General features: G+C 38.6%; 2 protein-coding genes across 5 annotated transcripts in view; one reads left to right on the top strand and one right to left on the bottom strand.

The window, feature by feature from the left end:
* Positions 1-16,228, top strand: part of LOC122985573 (lymphocyte-specific protein 1-like) — a 34,853-nt gene extending 18,625 nt beyond the window's left edge. For 2 of the 3 annotated variants that reach the window (XM_044356342.1, XM_044356349.1), the window contains exons 7-15: positions 756-779; positions 1,457-1,498; positions 1,909-1,940; positions 2,395-2,479; positions 2,717-2,857; positions 3,929-4,027; positions 4,344-4,427; positions 5,542-5,644; positions 15,953-16,228. In XM_044356342.1, coding sequence (XP_044212277.1) covers positions 756-779; positions 1,457-1,498; positions 1,909-1,940; positions 2,395-2,479; positions 2,717-2,857; positions 3,929-4,027; positions 4,344-4,427; positions 5,542-5,644; positions 15,953-15,978 — 636 coding nt within the window. In that variant the 3' untranslated portion in view covers positions 15,979-16,228. The remainder of the gene's footprint in view (positions 1-755; positions 780-1,456; positions 1,499-1,908; positions 1,941-2,394; positions 2,480-2,716; positions 2,858-3,928; positions 4,028-4,343; positions 4,428-5,541; positions 5,645-15,952) is intronic. The other variant, XM_044356357.1, reaches the window with a different exon arrangement.
* LOC122985561 (uncharacterized protein PB18E9.04c-like) lies at positions 7,050-18,401 on the bottom strand. Of its 2 annotated transcripts, XM_044356329.1 has the most exons (4): positions 18,199-18,401; positions 17,758-17,799; positions 13,165-15,409; positions 9,727-10,084 (listed from the first exon to the last, which is right to left on the bottom strand). In XM_044356329.1, exons 3-4 carry the CDS (start codon positions 15,398-15,400, stop codon positions 9,906-9,908), a joined length of 2,415 nt encoding a protein of 804 aa, XP_044212264.1. In that variant the 5' UTR covers positions 15,401-15,409; positions 17,758-17,799; positions 18,199-18,401; the 3' UTR covers positions 9,727-9,905. The 2 variants fall into 2 exon arrangements, with proteins under 2 accessions (XP_044212256.1, XP_044212264.1); XM_044356321.1 differs by having other exon boundaries at positions 7,050-15,409; positions 18,199-18,400.
* Between the last annotated feature and the right edge of the window lie 3,269 nt (positions 18,402-21,670).

Below are 21,670 nucleotides of genomic sequence, written 5' to 3'. Positions count from 1 at the left end.
TATATAAAATACCAAATATGGCCCAAATATCCCAAATCAAATGTGGGCCTTTTTTGGTAAAGATGCGGTGCTCTCACTGGGTGTGGGCCGGTTTTGGCTAATCTGGTTTGTTCCTGGCTGACATATGGCATTGCTATGGCTTGGTTGTGGTCCAGATCTGGGAAACAGGAGCGGACCTCCCATGTGTCATCATTCCCTGCGGTATGTGGGCTGGATGAAAGTGTTGAAAGTGTTGGGTGTGGGCCGGATCTGCGCCACAGCAATTTTGCTATCTGGGAGTCCACAACCCAAAGATACTCAGTTTACTGTCATAGAAAGAAACCAGAAAATATCCACATTTTAGTAGCTGGAATCAGAGAATTTGGAAATTTTCTTCTCAAAAAATGACTCAAAGCGATTAATCAATTATCAAAAAAGTTGGCGATTCATTTAATAGTTGTCACCTAATTGATTAATCGACTAATTGTTGAAGCTCTAAACACAAACATTCCCCACAAATCCTGCTGCAATACATATGTTGCCACTTTCTCAGCTTTCTTTGGAAGAATAGCATCTTCCTCATGTTTCTTACGATAATGCAGTTGTTTAGATTTGACTAAAAATGCAGAAAATGTTTTGGATTGCTTTGTCTTCTCAGTGATGGTGTCACCATTGTCTCTAAATTCATACAACAATTTGTCAATGATAAAATGATTTAATGTTGTGTCATGTTAACCTTGTTAAAATGTTTTGTCTCTTTCATGTTGCTCCACCAGAAACTCCTCATTCAGTTTTACCCAGTAAGTACCGTGAACATATAAGATTACGATTTGTACTGTGATGGGATGGAGTTCATTTTTTTCTGTGTTTCACATAATGCTGTTTATGTCCTGATTCAACAGTTTAGAGAGTAAACAGTAGTGAATTTCATAATCTTTTATCTTTTCTATCTCTTTATATTAGTAAAGTACAGCACATTCGGGTAGTTATTACAGCAAATAGATAAACTTCTGGCAAAACTTGAGTTCAATTTTTGTGTTTAAGTTCCCAATCATTAAGTTATTATATATGTATATATAACTTAATTACTTGTTTGCCAGTAACTTGTTATAAAGCTTAGCTGTTTACGGTGCAATGCATGCGTCAGCAGCATTTGGAGTTTCTTTGTGCTATAATTTATCACTCGACTTTGATATCTGCTACAAAAAACCCCAAAAAATCCTACTTGCAATAATGACAAGTAAAGTTTTGTCACCTAAAGTTCATATTTAGTTATTGCACTAAATGCATTTAAAACAAGACATATTTTTACAACATTTTAGGGTGTGTAACATTTAAAATACTAAAAAGATTAAGATTCAAACTATGGAACCTCAACCTTTCACATTAAACTGAGAGTGCTCATTTCCATTATTCCTGCTGATAGTAAACATGCCGAGTGTAACAGAGCTTTGCACTAATCTGTGTCTCTTTACAGGATGAAGTGAACAGCAGAGTCTCAACAGACGGTAAATGCACGGTGAGTGCTGATGTAGACAAGGGTCGGGGTCAAAAGTCAGCAGCTGCCTAAAGATTAGAGATTGCAGGTCACCGTTACCACTCTCTGCTTTTCTTATTGTCTTTTGTTCTTCCACCTTATGTCATTCAAAACTCAGTCAAGCCAATAGACACCAAGTCTCTCTCACCAGCTGTTTGGCAAATATAACAAACACTGTATCTGCTAATGATTTTATCCGCAATTAAATTTTTTTTCAGACAGTTGGCTCACAACCTTCTGTCAGCCCGTAGGTCTGAACTGCAGCCGGCCTCGGTATTAAGTGTGTTGGGTAATTTCCAAAGTGTTAGAAGGAGAATTCCTGTGAGTTTTAATCATAGACTGTATAAACAGTCTGTGGTTTTAATCATGTGTTGTCTTTATCCTTTCCTCAGATCACAGAGCGAACAGAGTCTCTGAGAAAAAGGTGAGTCTGTGTTATAAAAGACATAAAAGAATAACTAAACAGAATTAGTCTCACATGCTACATCATATACCATTACATTATATAACATTATAATTGCAGAAAACTTGTTCTTTGTTCTTGCTCACAGTTTTTTTTCACTCAACAGTTAGTGGTGTTCCACATGTTTGGAATGTTTTGAGAATAAAATTTTATTTTGCTCATTAAATATTTCTTTGCAGACATACACATATAACTGCAGTGGTGTTCAGATTCAGAAGCAACACTCACATTTTCCAAACAGACACACTGCCTAAATAAAGCATAACGTCTGTTATTTATAAATCTTTCCTCTGAATGACTGAACTGACTTGCAGCAGAAAACTAGATTTGTATTTTGATTATCTGATCTATTTTTCTTTGACGTATCAGAGAAATATACCTTTAATGATCTGAACTTTTATCCATTCTTCTAAAGCACCAGCAATATAAAGAAAACGCCACCACCTGTCCCTGTTTCCAAGATTGACAAGAGACTGGAGCAGTACACACATGCTCTCGAGGTAAAACCACATTACTGGGACCCTTTTTATTATTTCTTTGTCTTCAGCAGTACACACTAATTGTGAAAGTCCCTCCACAAATGATGATTCAACATTACATCATTTCTGATCTTCAAAACAGACTAAACTGTCAGTCTGGAGTCTGTCTGAGTATTTACTGAACTGAATCCTTAAAAAATCCTCAAATTCTTTGACTCAAACTATCAACTTTCTGCACTTCGCTTTTATTTTTCACAGCTTTCCTCAAAGGAAGGCAGATCAGGCGTTCAGGTGCTGACGGATCTGATGAGTCCAACCGAACCCGTCGCCTCCAAAAAGAACCTGTTTGAGGCCGGAGACGCCTGGAATCAAAACGCCATCTCAGTCACGCCATCTAAGGTCAACAGGACCAGAAATTTAATCAGTTTGTTAAAGTGTTTTTAGAGTGTTATTTTTTAGCCATGCTAGCAGTGTGGCTCTAGAGATTGTTTGTCTGTCAGTCCACTTTGGTCCAAACTGAAATATCTCAGCAACTATTGGATTGACAATCATGGTCCTCAGAGGATGGATCCTTCGAGTGATGCCCCGACTTTTCCTCTAGCACCACCATGAGGTTGACATGGTGATTTTAAGCTAAATGTCTCAAGAACTAACTACTAGGAATTTTAGTACATATGTTCATGTTCCCCTCTGGACAAAATGTAATAACTTTTGTGATCCCCTGACTTTTCATCTAGCTCCATCATCAGGTCAAAGTTTCAGTTTGTTTAATACTTTGGTTTATGGCCAAATACCTTCACAGATAATGGTATTCCCATCAGCCTCAGTGGGACTTTGTGTCCATGTAACCTTTACTGAATCAGGTAATGTCATTGAGACCTGAGTACAGCAGAGAGAAAGAAAACAAGCAAAGCCAAGCATAACACAAGGACAAAGACATACTATACAACACACATAGCCAGACAAACAAAAGCATGCTGAAATTTGGTAAATGTGGTAAACATTACATCTATTATTTTTAACACGTAAGCATGCAGACATTAGCTCATAGCACTGCTATGCCTAAGTACTGTACAGCCCCACAGAGCTGCTAGCATGGCTGTTTCACAATATTCTTTCAAAGAGTATTTTTTGAGTAACTTTTCATTCAGTCTCTAAAAAGTATACACTGAGCACCACAGAGTGTATGAAACTCCATGACAAACACACTCACTGCCACTAACATTTTTGTGTAAAGTGTTGTCCTGCATCAGGGTCGATATGTGTGGACTTTAACTGTAAGGACAGGTCTGCAAACTGGTTGAGATGCATTTACATGAGTCCTTCTATTCTTATTGGCTGCGTATAACATTCAAAAATGAACCATCTGCAGGCTTGATGAAATAGATGTAATTTGACTTTGTTGTGGCACATAAATTCAGATATTTCTTTTTCACTGTAAAGATAAATATTTCCTCATTACTGTCTCAGGATGCAGATGGTTTAAAAGTCGGAGTGGCTGATCTCATCAACCAGTGGGTGAAAGGAGGAGAAGATGGAAGCAGGTGCAGCTCACCCTCCAAACCAGCAGTGAGTCAGAATTTACCATCTCCTTCTTTTCTCCATTCTCATCTATCTGTCTGATCAGTTCCTTATCTTTACTTTATCTGAGGTAATTTATGTTTCATGACTGTTTTCAATCAGCATTATTCACTGCTCCTCTTTGCGTCATGCAACCACACCCCCAGCCTCTTTTCATTTCATCTTTTCATTCGATGTAAATCATCTCAGCTCAGTTTGGCAGTCAGTCAGTGGAAGTCTGCCCTCTTGTGGCAGCAGCAGCATCATTCACATGGAGATCATTCAAACAGAGACAAATGTGTGTTGTGCTTTGTTATATTTGCAGGACATTAAACCTGGTGATGTTTTAAACAAGAAGAACTTATGGGAGGGTCTCACTGACACTTTATCCCCTGGAAAGGAAGGCAAAGTATGCATTCACACGCCAAAAATCTGTCGAATGATGCTGGTAAATTTATATGCTCTTTACATTATTGGATGACTGTTTTTCCACAGTCATGCAATAAGTGAGCATGTTAGGTTCAGGGTCTTGCTCAAGAATAGTTTGTTAGACGCACAACTTTACATTAATATTATTTGCTTCATGCACATTATTACTATGAGACAACTTCCACTTTTTAGCTGGGGTAGTTATAATTTGTGATGCTGTAATATTTCCTCCATCCAGAGACCACAACCTCATTCAGCTGATAGCCTCAGTGAACTTTTGCAAAAGACATTAGTCCTTAAAGTGTAATTTAAATTTGTGGCACTCAACCAGCCAGTCAGGAACCCCCCCAGTGGGCCCTAAAATTAATCTCAGGGTCACTAAAGGATTGAAGGGGAAAACATCTGTACCACAGAATTATTATTTATATGTATTATACTTGCACAAATGTTCTTTGTTATTTTGTAATACTGGAAACTTTTACCTCATCAGGCCTGTAAAAACTTTATATTGAAGCAATCCAAGAGAGGAGTCACACAGCTTCATTTTGATGCCACAAGCACAATCACTTTTACATTTTCTATCCCTCTAATGTTAACTTAGGCTAAATTGAATGTTTTGACAGAAGTTTTGTTCATAATTTCATATAAATGTGTTGCATTCAGGGACACCATGAGAGTTGATATAAGAAAATGAATAATAATAAATAAATAATAAATCCATCACACAAACAGATTAACAAAAGCAAGACTTTTCTAGCTTCAGTCTTTAAAATGAAATATAAGTTAAATATACATTTTACACAGTTATAGCTTTAAACTGCTGCTTGTTTATTTACTGCAAGTTGTAATTTTAAGCAATATTTGCTGATATAATCAAATCTGGAAAAAATGATGAAAACAGGAAGGTTTTGCAGGAGATGAACAAAAACTGCAATCACACTGGAAGTTAATAGTGAAGTTGAATTGTTGGCATGACTACTGTTGAAACACTGGGACATCGTGAAACACTTAATGAATGAAGAAACACTGAAACCACAGTGTAAATGTCGGTCAAGCTTTCTATGACAAAGACTGTTTTATCAACTTCATTTCAGGAGAGCTCTGCTGGTAAAAGATACAAATTTGTGGTGACGGGTCACGGAAAGTACGAGAAGGTTTCTGTTGACGACTGCGGTGAAGATGCAAACTGCCAGTCAGGTAAGACATCCACTCGACAAACCATCATAAGTAGGAAAATAAAGGAAGTTTTTGTTGTTGTTGTTTTTTTGTCTTAATTTAAGTTTATAAGTCTTTTAAATTGTTTTCATTTTTTCCTCTTACTATAAATCACTTTGAGCTGTATTTCCATTATAAAAGTTCTCTAGCTATAAATAACTTTTACTGTTAATGATCATAATAATAGTAACAATAATAATAATAAACTTCATTTCTATAGTACAAATTATGCCTAAAATACAACAAAAACTACTTAATATAAAAGTAAAGAATCATAGCATTCACAATAAAACAAGGACAAATACAATCATTTAGGATAAGATTTTATTTTATTATTATTACTTACTTACTTATCTTAACATTACTGATAGAAAAAATGTGCCTTATCTTCACAAAATCCCTGTAATTACGAAGAATTACTGTTACTGATGCTGGTTAGTTTCTGCTTGCATTCAAAAACCTAAATTCTAACCTAACTTTGTGTGTGCTAACCTGGTGAGAAGTTTCATTTTATTCATCTAAAATGAGAGAATTTAATTCAGTAAGACATTGAAATATTGGATTTTTCTTGAGAAGTATTAAGTGTATATATTTAGTGTAGGAATTTAAGAAATAAAGCATATAGGTTCAAGAGATGAAAAGTAATTCACAGATTTTATATGTCAGAACAAATTGAAGGATAAGTTTTGTGATATTCTATATTTTTCTTGTCATCAAATCTCATGAAAAGACCAAACCAATAATGAATCAATCTACTTACAAGTATTACATGTGGATCCAAAACCTGATGTCTTATTCCTCTGTTTACTTCAGTATTGTCCAAGAACTAATAAAAACACATTGATGAGCCATAATGTTGCACTGGGTGACATGTTCCTTCATTACCATGAACACACACACACTATAGTTTATTTTGACTCAATCCCACATATATCATCCTGTTTCCAGAAATACTGAGTAGAGACACCAAAATATGTATTAATCCAGTACTGAAAATAGTTCCCAACAAATACACCATTTCTGTTTGAGTAACATTTGCTTAAAACTACAGTGACCAGCTGGTTTAGGAAATTACTGAGCCTTTGAAAAAAAGAAACTATATATCTGTACCTATACTTGTTTTTAAAAATGTTTTACATGAGCATCACAGACAGGATCTGTAAGTATTGAAAGATGGACTAACACATTGTTGGTTTTGGTCTTTTCATGGGATTTGTTGACAATAGCAAAAATATCGACTATCACCATCCTTAACTTTTTAACTACAACTTGTCGTCTGTGATGTGTCACCTTTTAAACCTACAGTTGGAACTACTTCTGTTGGAAATATTGCTGAATTTTAAGTTTTTGAATTAGAACAAACAAAACAAAACAAGAGAGACAAGAGTTTCACATTCAAATTTATGCATTTTAAAGAATCACACAGTAAAGAAAAACATGTTACAATCATGTCATTACAATCACCAGTGTAATAAATGTGGCTGTGACTAATCCACATCATGATGGTTGTCTGGGGGAAAACAATCCTTTTTAAAATTGAGTATTGAGACAAAAAGGTCAAAACAGTTACAGCACCTGCTGTGGCAGCAGCAAAATCCTCCAAACCTGTGAGACATCACACAACACATCTAACATCTGTCCTTCCTCTCCAGCTATCACTCCATTTTCCTTCAGTCTGTCTTCCTACAATGGCCTCATCACCTTAATCATCATCATTCATTCGTTTTCACCTCCAAATTACAATCTAAACTCAGTAATACGGTTGACAAGTCCTGGACTATCCACCACAAAGCAGGAAATTACCACCAGCAGAGCAATGCAAGTCAGCAAGTTTATTTGTTAAACTGTCTGCAAATATTATCATCATATCATCACTGCTGGATGAAAATAATGGATCTTCAACTTTCTGGAACAATATATAACTTGATGATGATGTTTTGTTATTGAAAACTGAAAATACTGACAATTCTGTTCCAGTTAGTTGCACTAGGGCTAGGCAATGTATGATGTGATGGTAAAAAAGCAATTATAATGTCAGTTTTCAAAACATTTGAGAATGCAGTTTGACTTCCTATTACTGCATAAGCGAATGGAGACCAGATTAAAGGTGTACAGCCACGTAATTAGCATATCAGTATACTAAAATGCTCACAATGACTATGCTAATATGCTTATGTTTAGCAGGTAATATTTATTGGAATCACCATCTTAGTGTAGCTGGTTAGCATGCTAGCATTTGCCAATTAGCAATAAGGCCAAAGTGCAGTTGGGAATAGGAAAGTCATTAGTTTTGCAAGTTTTTGGTCATAAACAAAAGCAGGGGACAAATTTGAATTTTGAAGGCTTTAGATGAAAATTCAGAAAATCACCAAAGTCATTAGGTTTTATCCTCCAGGGATATTGAATATTCATAGCAAATTTCATGCCAATCCATCCAATAGTTCTTGAGATATTTCACTCAAAACCTAAAATGTGAATGTCAAGGTGGCGCTAAAACAAAAAGTCAAATGATCACTAAAGGCATTAGGATACATCCTCTGGGAACTGTGAATATCTGTAAAAGATTTCATTGCAATCAATTTCAATAATAGTTGCTGAAATATTTCGGTCTGGACCAAAGAGGTGGACCGACTGACTGACAGATTGACATCGATCATCAACCAAATACCTTTAGAACAAATCTGATACTGCGCAGTCATATGTACTGACATTAAAATAAGGTCTTATAGTTACCATTATAGTTTTCCATATTGCCCAGTCCCAGGATGTTCCAGCCTGTGTGGTTGTAGTTTCCTGCCCTGATTGAGAGCCCAGACATCCCCTGCTACATTTCTATCCATACCTGACTTGCAGAAGCTATTTAATCTGTCTAGACCTTCACCATTTCTGTTTTCCTTCCTTCAAAATCCACCTGCCCTGTTGTTCCAGGAATGTAAAAGCTCTATATATTACATAGATTAAAAACTTCCTACCAGCGGTGAACACTAAACCTTACTTTGTTTAGAAAAATAGAAAAAGAGCATGACAAATGAAACAATCTTAGTATCTTCAGTACATGCATTCAACACTACATCCATCATCAAATGAAAAAAAGATCTAACCAAGTAGAGTTGCAGAGTGTTCCTTTCTTTCTTTGCCTTAACGTTTTACTTTTTATCAAATCACATACTTGTCATTTGATTTTATGAAAAGTGCAAAGATGCTACCCTTGTATTACATCTATATTAATATTTTTGACCTCTAAAACCTACCAAAACTAACACTATTTTATACAACTTAAATAACCACAACTGATGAAAATATCAGACAGATCAATATATATTTATGGTAAAGGGTTGAGTTTTCTTTCAGCAACTACAGAGTGAAACTTTGTACACTCTTTGCAGTATAAATTTAAATTTAAAGAACATGGAAAAGTTCTCACTCCAGTATTGGGTCAAATAGTTGGTGATTATGCAGTAATCAACACTTTTAATCCTTTTTCCCCTCAAGTATAATCTACCTCCTAAAGATCTGTTTTTCTGTTGCAGTAATCCATAAATGGTTTTGATGAATTACATAATTCATCAAGAGAATGAATTACAAATCACATGTCATTTATCAATCTCAAACATACTTTTGTATCAGTCTAAGTTACATGTTTTTAGTTTTTGACGAGCCAAATCCTCTGGCTGTTCTGTTGAAGTCTTTTTGTTCGTCTTCCTGAGATTTACGTTTCAGCAGCCCCCTTTCAAACACTGCTGCTATTTTTGTGAGTGGCTTCGCTGCCGCCTCTTTGAGCTTTCTGGCGTCAAATCGGGGGCTGTAAAGTAAAACTGGCAGGCGATTGACAAAAGAAGGAACTTCTGCCTGGTTTTCTTTTGGGACCTTTTTCTTGTCTGAATCATTCTTGACCGTGTTTATCTGGTACATTATTTTCTCTTTGGTGGAGAACATTTGAAAGAGGAGGGCGTCCCACATCTTCAGTGCCTTGGGACTATCTTTGTTATCAACAACCTCCTGATTGGCACACTGGTCTACTAACAAATTATCATTACCAACTTGATCTATTTTTTCGCTGCTGCCACTGGAATCATCCTGAGATTTGGCCTCTGGCTCTGGAAATGGAGGTTCTTCTGGTTCAACGACCATGTGTTTCTTGAGCCGTGTCCATCCGCTGAGCATACCCTTAAGGCCTTTCGGCTTCAGGGCTCCTTTGTGCTCAGTGGATGAGGAGGATTTCTCTGCTGTAACAACCTTTTTGTCAGCAGTTGAAGATGCAGTTGATGTCGCTGACTTCGTGGAGGGTTCGACTGCCGGGGCTTCCGTCGTTGCAGGTGTAGTTTTGATCTTCAGAACATCCTTGTCTGTGAGTCCAGTTTTTTGCTGAGATGGCGGTGACATTCCTCTGTTTGGAGATGGAGCTTTGACTGAGACTGAGGCCTGAGGCAGAGAGGCAGGAGTGGCAGAATCAGTCACAGCGTCTTTAACTATGGATGGTTTCATGACAGTATCTGTTGCTGGCTTTGCAGGAGATGTGCTCTCTACTGGTAGCTCTGTCGAAGGCTGAACATTACTGGTGTGCGACCTAATCTGTACCAGATCAGGGGTTTCTACAACTGAGGGTTGTGTTTCTACAGTGGCAGAGGATGGTCTTGTTTCTACCTGCTTAGTAGGAGGTTGTGCTTTAAGAACAGGTTTACTGGTTAAAACAGGATCAGTAGTATGGATGGTAGTGCTAGTTTTAGTATTCAGTGAGGGGAGTTTTCCTTCTGCACTGGAATTTGGGTTTGTTTTTACGTATTGCATTTGGGAATGTACTTTTATGCCAGCACTGTTAGTCATAATTGAAGTGTCCTTAGTTGTGGGTTGTTTTAATTCTGGTTTTGAAATACTCTCTGTGATTAACTTAGCAGAGGGTTGAGTGCTAGTAGGTGTGTTAGGAATCTGTGTGTGGTCTTTTATTATGACTGAAGAGGGTTTAGTTTCTGTGGTATGGTTAAAAGAGACAGGAGTTTTAGAGGTCTGGGGTAAGGTTGGAGTATAGGTTTGTATAGGGGTATTACACACTCTTGGTTCTGGTAGTGGGGAGGCTCTTATTGCAGCCCAAGGTCTGGTTAAGTGTCTGATTTCTCTTGGAGGGCTAAGAGGGGCTTTAACATCTCTGATGGGTTCAGCAAGAGGATGAATATTTGTAGCAGCATAGTTATTTAAAGCAGTGTGTGAGAGGGTTTGAGCATTTGCACTATGAACAGTGGTGTCTATAGATTTCCTTGTTTCAGTGACAGATTGCCTTATCTGTTTCACTCCAGTCTGAGAGCTAATTAAATCCACAGAGGTTTGAACATTATCTCCAGACAAAGTGTTTTGACATGCAGTGGATTGCTGTTGTACACTGATACTAGGTATGTTTGCCGTAACATAGCCAGAAGAGGAGGAAATTCTAGTCTCAGTCAGTGATGTTACAGAACTTCTAGTTTGTGTGTGGGGACTTGTTGAAGTTGTTTTGTCTATAATTGACTTGATAGAGGATTGTTCTTTTACGGTAGTTTTAGCAGTAATTTGAGGTTCAGATGTTTCAGGGTCAATCTGTTTAATGCCTGCTCTTGAGTTTAATCTTGTTTGGGCAACGGAGCCAGAAACCAATTGTGCATCGATGACTGGCTTTGTTGCAGATCGACTGTCAGGTCTCTCTGATCTCAGCTGAGGACTTTTTGGAATGACCCGCCTGATGGTAGGGCTTGACGGCACCTGTGCAGTATTAAATGATGGTTTACCGCTCATTGTTGGGTCTGTCATCATTGGCAGAACAGCCTCTGTGTAAAGCTTGTTAGGGGGGTTGCTTTCAGTGGCAATAATACTGTGAGCATTGCTGCCCAAATTTGATTTGTTTGACTGTGCAGTTTCTTTAACTGCTCTGCCATGTTGAATCATGTCTACACCTCCTGGTTTTCCAGGTGAAACCATGTTTGTGGAAGACTTGCTGACAGTAAGTGATCCTGCACATGGTTTGTTGGATAGTTTGGTTTCACTACTAGGTATGTTCAGTATGGTGTTTCCATTTGAAAGATTAGAAGCATTTTTTGTTTCAATAACACATTTAGTTTGAATGTTTTCTGCTATAATAGGTATGGTGGGAAGACACTCTGTTGGTATTTTCCCAGTCAATAAACCGACTCGTCCAGTGGTAGGCTGTGGATGCACTTCTTGGTCTACTGTTGAGCTGCTTACTCTGTTAGTGTCAGTATTATTATAAGTTGGGAGTTTGGTTTCTATATTTGGTTGGCTCAACAGTATTGCATCTTTAACAGGGATGTTTGGATTATTTTCAGTTGCCCGTGGAGACTCTACTACAGCTCTGCTGTTGTTTGGGTAGAAACTTACTTCATGAACAAGTTTATCTTTGAAACCGGGTCGCATGCTGCTGTTTGGAAATACATTGTCACTAGTTTTGTGTATCTTTGGGGGCTCTTTTGCTGGTTGTTGGTCTGTCTCTAAGTCTGACGAGTCAGTCCCTAAGGGGAATTTAATGTCTGAAACGATGGGTAATTTGGTTGAAATGATGGATTGGTCAGGTAGTTTGGTTTCTGTGGTAGGTTTATCTATTAAGACAGTATTTACAGCAGTTGGATTTGGTAAAACTGGGGCTTGGGAAGATTTTTGAAAGATCTTATTGTCTACTTTTTCACTGTGTCTGTAAATTTGAGTTTCTGTGCTGAGCTGTTGCATTAATTTGCTGCCTTGCTCATCTGAAGACACTGTGCAGATATTGGATTTTGCAGAACATATAGATGCTGTGACAGGCTCATGTGGCATCATATATCCTGTGGTAGTCATAATTTGTTTTTTAGAGAATTTATTTGAGACTTGGGGCTCAGCGTTTGTTTGGTCAATGATACGTTCCTTATTAGCACTCATAAAAGGCAAAACGTACCCCATGTTTGTCTTATTGGGTAGAACAACCTCACTGCTTGCCTTGATATGCTGGTTAAACTCTTCCTTTTGTTTGTGTAAAACAGTTTCAGTAGCCACTTTACAGTGCAATGGTGTTTCTGAAACTAGTTTGATGGATTGCTGTATTCCTGAAATGATTGCACCATTTTGCACTGGTTTTAACTCTGTGGCAGGAGATTGAACAAGTAGGTTTTTGCCGTCAACTAGATCTTTTACAGGCTTGGCAGTGAGTTGAACATTGAGACCATTGGTTACTGACAGACTAACACCACTGGCAGTTTGGTAAGATTGGATCGGAGCTGTCTCTATTTTTCCTGACTCTAGTTTTGTGACATTGGATTCTCCCTTACAGTTTATATTAGGTTGAGAAATAGTAGATGTTTTCTCAAGTTTGTCACCATTCTCTATGACATCTATGACTTTTGCAATATGCTGTGTTTCTGCATTTGAATCTACTTTCACTAATGGTGGGGAAAAACTAGACAGACCACTGCTATTGGTCAGACATTGAGTTGTATTTAGAGCTGTCTCTATAGGAAACAGTGCCACACTCTGTGTGTGTACCTCACCTGCTTTAGGTATTGGTACTGGAGCCTCAGAGTATGAGGCTTTTGATGTGGATACGTCACTTGTGGATTGTTGCATACTTTTCTGTACCAAGCCAAGGGGAAGCTCAGGTTTTATTGAGTCCACACAAGATGTTTTAACCGGTTGCATTCCAATACTGTGAGCTTCAGACCAACTTTCCTCAAACACATCTTTGCTATGTTTGACCATCCGCTCTGCTGGAAGCTCTGAATCCTTTGAAGATGACAGAGGTTGTAAAATGTGAGCAGCAGACACCTCCATCGAAGAGAGAAGATCTTGATGTCCATTGAGTTGTTTTGTTGCATCAGACTTTGAGACATCTACAGCTATATCTGGCTGTGTTTTGTTTGAAGAGGTTTCGTTGACCCTGCAGGGTACAGGGCTGTGATGTGATGCGATACTCCTAATCCCACCGTAGGCAGCATACTCGGCTGGAGTAAGCCCATAATACGTTGATCGGGATTTGGACTTTGAGGTTGCTAATGACATTTGAGTCTCCAATAGTGATGACAAGGACTTGCGTGCCTTGACCACAGGCGGACGATAGGTGGATGACAGGGGGCTTGGGCTCGTTGGTGCTTGTACAATCACTTTTGTAGGGCTAAGATTTGAAGTCTTTGGTACAGTAGAGAGAAATGATGGAACCATTGGCAAATGTGAAGCCTCACTGTCTGGAACTTGGTCTGTTTTTAGGTTTGGGGTAACAGGTTCTATTAGTGTTGGTTTAGTGACAGCGGAGTCGGGTTCAGTAATGCTTGATGCTAAATTCTCCTTGGGTGACAGCTCAGTGTTAGCAAAGCTTAAATTTAATGTGCTCTTTTGAATATTTTGAATCTCTTTCTTTTTGTAATTGCTAGCTTGTTTGATGGGAGTAATGTGATTAGCATCAGTCCACTTCAGTTCTTCTTTAGCAGCAAGGGGTTTACTTACTTTACTTTGAATTACTGGCTTGTGTTTAGGAGCCTCATTGGGAGTAGCAGAAGCTTGTAAATCAGGGAAGCAGCTGAAAGCAGGACTTGAAGCAAATAAAAGTGGGTTAGGTTTTGATATTTCAATGAAGGGGGTGGATACTCTTGAAGGTGTGCAAGGGGGAGTCTTAGATCTTCCACATTGGGTCTTGGACACAGATAGTTTCTGATCAGTTTTCACCACTGACAAAGCAGTTTTCTCCTGGTTTACAGCCGATAATGATGCTTCCTGGCAGGTTGGGTTTATTACTGTGAGTTCCTGCATGGAGGGAGGTTTAGAGATCTCATAAAAAGTTGCCTTTGACGTGTAAATCCTGGTCTGTGGGGCATCAGGCCTTCTCTCTTTCACTGCTTCAACAAGTGATATTTTTGAGGCTGTTATATCAGGGGACATCTGGCTTGGAACAAAGTTGCCATTAGTGGCAGTCCAAGATGATGATGTCTGGCTTGGAGGGTTGTCCTTTGAACTGGTGTTTGTCTCCCTCTGGCTGGGAATAAAAGGTTGCGTCTGGGTGTTTGAAACTGATAGCAGCACTGGTACAGGAGGTAAGTCTGCAACTTGAGAAGGTGCCGGGATTTGGCCGCAGTTGGGGGCGGCTGGGGATAGAGTCATGCTGTGAGTTGATATTTTAGGGCTGGACTGCGACACAGTGACTGGAGGGACTGTTGTGACTGACCCATGGGAATTTGGTGTCATGGTTACATTGGAAGCAGAAGGAGGAGTTGGTACTGGGACCTGCTCAGGTGATGATGGGGGTGGTGAAGCTGAAGGTGGCATCATGAAAGGAGTCGCATCATCAAATAAAAACGAGGAGCAATCGTACTCATACAGTGGAGCCACCTTCTCTTCAGAAGTCTTGATCTGAGCTGTACAGGTCTGAGAGGGAAAGCTGCCAGTTTCTTCATAGGGGCTGCTCTGAGGATAAGGGAATGCTGATTTAGAGTGATTGTATAGGGAGCCAAATGGGAAACTGGACACTGAAGAGTCTGCGACGTAGACTGAATCCGGTGTCCTTGGTGGGCTGGACTCGTCACTGTGTTCAAGGTCTGTGCTCGCTTCATTGACAGGTGACAAACAGGAGCGAAAAGGGATGGGTGTCTGAGAAAGGCTGCCTTTTCTCCTGGCTCTCTTTTTCTTGAGTTTCTGAAGCCTTGCATTGTCTTTGCCTGGTTTTGGCAGTAAGGGCGGAGGATACTGCTGGGAAAGGTCAGGCTCTAGCCCGTTACTGTAGCTTACTTCCATCAGCATATCAGATTTCTGCAAAATGAATGATACACATCAGTCTATTAATCTTCAACCAAAAAGTGACTTTTATAACAATAAAGCAGATTTAAAAAAGTAAAATTACTCATCAAAAGAGGCCTGTCATATTTTAGTGATAACAAGACAAACACTAACGTTATATGACGTCAATACTAGTAATTTATTAGTTTCCCTAAAAAGAGAAAATCAAAGGTTAAATCCAACAGAATGTCTAATGTCTAATGAAGAGGTTACACATCACTTTGGTAATGACTTTGATGATAAAACTGTTTTGGCATTTGCTTTGGAACTAGATTATTTGATGAGATGCCGTTCGCCTGGTGTGATGTTCTCAATTTCTGAGCAGCTGGAAATCTTGTTTCACAAGAGTTTTGTTGTGAAAAAAAGTCGGGCTAGAAAGTAGATATTTAATGCTAGCAGCTGGCCAAAATAATCACTCAGTATGCTTTTAAAAATAATAATGAATGTAATATACAGTATATTTGTTTAGATGACAAGAAAAATGCTAATAATGTTTTTTTTTCTTTTCTTTTTCAGATGGACAGTTCCATGAGGATTTGTAAAATACATGCTGGACTTTTGGATTTTGAAAAAGGAAATCTTTAATACTGCACAACTTTTAGCCACTATCACTTCATCATTCTCTGTATTTCAATCATTAGGTTACAAATGACTCTGTCATTCTTTGTCATAATTTTACAAAAACCTTTCCCTGTTTACTGGACACATATTTTATCCTGTGAATAATATGTTGAGGTATTTCAGTAGTAGTTTATCTTTTAATACAATAAAATAAAAACAATTTTAAAAGGATTTCTGGTGTTCAATCCTGTCATGAAGTTTTGGTCTTTGCTTCCATTGTTTTTTACTGTGTAGGTGAGCTCATCATCTACCACTGTATTCCTAGTTTAGTGTGTTCAGCTGCTTACTGTATGCATTGACTTAACTGGTGCTAATGGCTCTGAAACAAGTCTGCAGCTGGCTTTAGAAACTATGAGCTCTCGTGACAACGGGCTCATTAGCAGGTTTCAAAACTCTTAATTGAGTCCTGAAGATGCTGCATGGCTACAAGAAGCGTCACATTTGGAAATAGAAAGGCATGTAAAGCTGTTGCTTATGGCAAGGCTTCTTTGAAATGATGACAAACTACTTATGAAAATAGTATCTCAAGGAGACTGTCGGATTTAAAAATGACCTCTGCAGGCAGTATAAGTAAACCCAAACGGAGTTGACTGACACATACAGGAGGGTAACCAGGTTCACACATGAAGGAGGGGTGGTAGCATTTAACTAATGTTCATTTTCAGAGTACATTAAAATGTGATCAGCAGTAAATTGGGTCTAAATCCCTTGGTCATTGACAATACAAGCAAACAAAAGGAAAGAGGTCAGAGATCAGAAGCATAATTAACTGACAATAAATGTAACATACATTCCTCTGCACCTAGGATTACATTAGATGTGTTCAGCAGGGAGAGAAGAGAGAGAACTTGAGGCACAGACTGCATGAAAGCTTACATGATATTATTTTATCACAAAAGATAATTAATATTCAATTGTGATCACATTTTTAGTAGGTAACTGGTTTTGTTTTACTACATAATGTCCTTGGTTGTCTAGAGTGGCAACATGAGCTGAATTGTTTCCTTTCTGCCTGAATATTGGAGTATCTTTGGGTGACACTAGAAAAGGTCCATGGTCTAATTTTAGTCTGAGGGAAATAAGAGCAAACATTCTGACACCGCACACCTGCTGCCTGCTGTCCTACACTCACAGAAACAGCCTCAGTCTGCTGGAAATCAATCCGAGGCCCAAATCCTCTCAGAGCTGCTCCGACAGTGAGCTTAGCCTCATGTTTCGGAGCAATGGTTCTCTTAAAAGTTTATTAATGTCATGTTCAAGACAGCTTGGTCCGAGTGAAGCGGGATAATTACACCTAATGAGGTATTTTATAAAAGTTTCTCAATTTCTGACTTGAAAAAGGAAAGAATAGAAGTAGCATGATAGAAATGGTTGTCTCACTCATGAAATTTAAACACTGCGAGATGTTTGTTTGGTTTTGAGTAAACATGAATCCCTGTTGTCAAAGTGACTCCTACAGTCACAGTGACATGTAGGCCAGCTGACATGTGAGAAGTCCCCCTTTTAAGGCGGTGGGGTTGGATATCTGGGAGGCTTCCACTGGAGCAGCTCAAAAGAGGAAAGTATAAGATTAGCTTTGCAATAAAAACTGTGCCATGACCTCATCCAATCTAGATTTAAAGATCTCAATCACACAAAATGGAGGCAGAACTCTTTATTAATCATCAGGTTGCTAGATGATAAATTTAGGGAGCACTTACCTGAAGGTGGAAATAGGTGCTGCTAGTGTTTTGCTCGAAAGGCTGCAAAGAATAACAGTTCAGTGTAAAGAGGGAGGTACAGAGACAATGAATTAATTTACCATTTATAACTAAAAGTGGACAAACAGCACAAAAAGAGGGGGGAAAGTTTAATCAGTGTGCTGGTGTACAGATTTTTTTTTATCGCTGATTCATGCTTACATTTATCAAGAACAGAACACAATTGTGCAATAACACAACATGGTAAACACTGCATTACAAGCTTTTCCTCTTATGGATATAATGTCTGATATGCATCATGCGTTTAAGATTTCAGATCGTGCACGTTCCAATATCAAATCCTATGCAGCATTTGCAGGTTAGCGCCTGGCCGGCTGGTCAGGAACACGCTGCAGTACCACCAGCTTGTCAATCAACAGACACTGAGTTTGACTGGTTTACCTTCGGCGAGCGGCTGTTGGGACAAACTGCTCTCTGCTTGTTAATCCCAGCTCAGAGTGCCACAGGGCCGTCTCATCCTGAAGTGAACTGGAGCCTTAGGGAGTGAGCCACAGTGCCCGTGGTCACTCCAAAAATAAAACTGTTGCCTTCAGTGCGCGTTGCAGGGGCAGATGGGGGTTTCCAGGCCACCTGGAAATGGTTGAGGTGCAGCCCCTACAGGCAGCCGGCAGCCACCTCTACCTGTGGGAAGGTGGCCGCCTTTGTCGGCAGCAGCTCAGCGGTGAGACATCCACTATGTAAGCAGATAAGACAAATAGGCCCTTCATACCACACATCTAGCACACAAGGATGGATCACTGTCTTTTGACCTTAAACTTGGTGTTTGCCATAATCGTTAATTATGCACAACATCATGCATTTGGTTTGGAGAAAAGAACCACAAAGAACCACAAAGTCAGATTGTGTGGGCCTTCTGCAGATGTAGCTAAGACAAATAGTCCTGAAAACATGGTTTGAGATTGTCTTTTTTATCAGTTGCATTTGTGTGACTATATCATGAGCTTCTCGTTTCCTAAAAGGTGATTTGAAACACCTTTTGAAGGCATAAACAATGATCCGTTAGACTGTGTTTTAGTCCAGCGAGAGGCTGCAAGAGTATCGTGAGTCTCTTAAAACCAAAACTAATAGTGAAGTCAGGTCAGTAAATTTTTATTCATATAGCCCGATATCATAAAACAGAAAATTTCATTATGGGGCTTTACAATCTGTACAACATCCTCTATCCTTAGACTTGATTCCAATTGATTGATTCCTTGATTCCAATAAGGAAGACATAGGAAAAGTAAGGACGGACAGATATGCAGTAGATGTTGTGTGTACAGATTAGACCAAAATAGAAAAATTATAGTATGGAAAACTGTATGACAAAATGATAGATAAATTGAAGTTGTTCTATGTACAATTGTACAACATTTTAATCAGGTTTGACTTGAAAAACTATGAACCTATACAGTACTTGATATGATGTCCATATAGTGCACACTTGTAATTTGATCTCAGTTATATCCGCTCTTAACTGCTGCTATTAACGTGTGTATCCATGCTGCGTCTGTTCTGCAAACAGTGTCACTTTACCTCATAAAACTTAATTACCTTGGGAATTTATTTTTGTGGGGGCAGCTTCAGGAAGTGGGCCTGGAAGTAGATAATCACTACTTTCGCTACACTTGTCAGCTCCCAGGAGCAACAGATAAGAATTACTTCAACTATATGTAACGGTGTAGCATAGTTTTGTGAATTTTGTCATTTGTATTGAATAAAACTGCATTTTATTGCACTAAACTATTGACAGGTTAGCTAGTTGTTGGTAGATCAGGTGGTATCTCAGCTAATAAATGAATAGGGATGTGCAGAGGGCCCAGTATTTGTATTTGTATCTGTATTTGTTGAGGCAGAAAAATTATTTGTATTTGTATTCAAATAAAAGTGGAAAGAGGCTTAAAAATCCTGTTTTTGTTTTTTTTATTACGCTTTTAATTTTAGAAAATTATAGTGTTACAATAGGTGTTCATGAATAAACTACCTTACGAAGGAGGTCCCCACACCGGGTCTCGAACTGGAGTTTCCCAGATCATAGAGGACTGCACTGACTACTGAGCTAAAACTTTACCCATCGCCTCATTGCAGGCAGACCTCTACCTATTTATACACCCATAACACAGAGGCAGCACAGTATGTAAGGTGTAGGGAAGAACTTCAAAAGCGATTATTGCTTTGCACTTTTCATTTATTGCCTATTTTTTACAACCTAACTTTGTGGAAAGGAGAAGGGAAACAACAGGTTATGGAGAGTCCCTTGGGAGCACTTCACGTGTGTCAGTAGCTCAGCTTTATCTCTGGGGAACACCCCCAACAAATAATTTTAAAAATATTTGTATGAAACAAATATTCGTATAAAACCCACTATTTGTGCTTTGCTGAATAATGTATTTGTATTCGGGCACACCCCTATAAATAAACACCAGCAACAAATCTGAGAGCAGTCTGCAAGTTTAGAAAGTTATGCTCCTTTGTATCAAGTTAATAAATGTTAATGGTTTAGGTTTATTGACAACACTCAAAAATGCAACATATCAGACTTTGTCAGAGGTTTCTATTTCCATCCTCTGTATTTTGACAGTCCATCAACAATTTAATAAGATGGTTTACATGTAACGTATCTCTAAAGCTGTATTAATAAATTTTGGCCACCAAAATGCTCAAATTAGCTGACAGAGAAACAGCCAACAGCCCTGCCACCAACTTTCAAAGTTGTTAATGGATGCAACATGTTAGCAAACAATTAGCAACATTAACATTCATTAGGAGTTGGCCGGATTAACCTCCTATGGGGCCCTGGGGTAAAAGTTTGTTGTTGCGCCCCAACCAACCCTGATTATACATGGTAGTACTCTACAGCTGAAATGATTAGATGATTAATCAATTGACAGATAATGAATTGTCGACAACTTTGATAACTGATTAATAATTTCAGTCATTTTTAATGTAAAAATGCAAAAAAATTCTATGGTAGCAGCTTCTCAGATGTGAATATTTGCTTCTTTTCCAAGTTGATAGTAAACTTAACATCTTTGGGGTTTTTTATTGTTCGTCATACAAAACAAATCATCTGAATATGTTAACTTGAGCTTCAGTAAATAATGATTTTAGGAATGATGATTCATTTTCCAGAATTTTCTGAAATTTTATACACTAAAACACAACTGAACAACAAATGAGCTCAATATAAACTTTAAAAATAATTAAGGTCTTAAAGCTAGATTTTGACACAGAGTCTCTCTTCAAGACCAGGGCAACAAGATGGAGGATGGAGGTCCTGTCATATTTATATTGTACTTAAGAGGTGCAAATTTCTAACAGATTTTTGATTAATCAGATTATATAGACCCAAATGATATGGAATAATCCTGGTGTTTTTGGGGCCGCTGGGCAGATGGATGCTTTGCCTGGTTGGTAATCCAGCCTTGAGGGTGACTGTAGATTTGTAACGGTTTTGGAAGACAAAAATTATGTCATCCTGTGTGTCGTCCTGGATGGCAGTGGTGGCCTAAAGGTTAGGGAAGCATGCTTATGACCAGAGGGTTGCAGGTTCAAACCTCCAGCCCAGCAGGATAAATCTGGGTGGGCGTTTCCACCACTGAGGTGCCCTTAAGTAAGGCCCTTAACCCCAGCTGCTCCAGTGGAGCTGCTCACTGAGACTGTGGTTGTACTGCGCAGCTTCCTGATATGAATGCATAACTGTGTGAATGTGATCAGGGTGCCCCTGAGCATTGTTCTCCGAGAAACTCCCCTGAATATATAAAGGTTAAAAAAAAAAAAAGAAAATCAGCTGTGTTGGCAGAATTTGGTGTAAATTGGCACTTTGGTTTTGTTTGATGATGTAGAATGTGTCCCCTTAAGTACTATTCAATGT

The sequence above is a fragment of the Thunnus albacares genome, chromosome 1 (genome assembly GCF_914725855.1).
Source record: "Thunnus albacares chromosome 1, fThuAlb1.1, whole genome shotgun sequence".
NCBI lineage: Eukaryota > Metazoa > Chordata > Actinopteri > Scombriformes > Scombridae > Thunnus > Thunnus albacares.
This window is presented reverse-complemented; position numbering and strand designations above follow the sequence as displayed.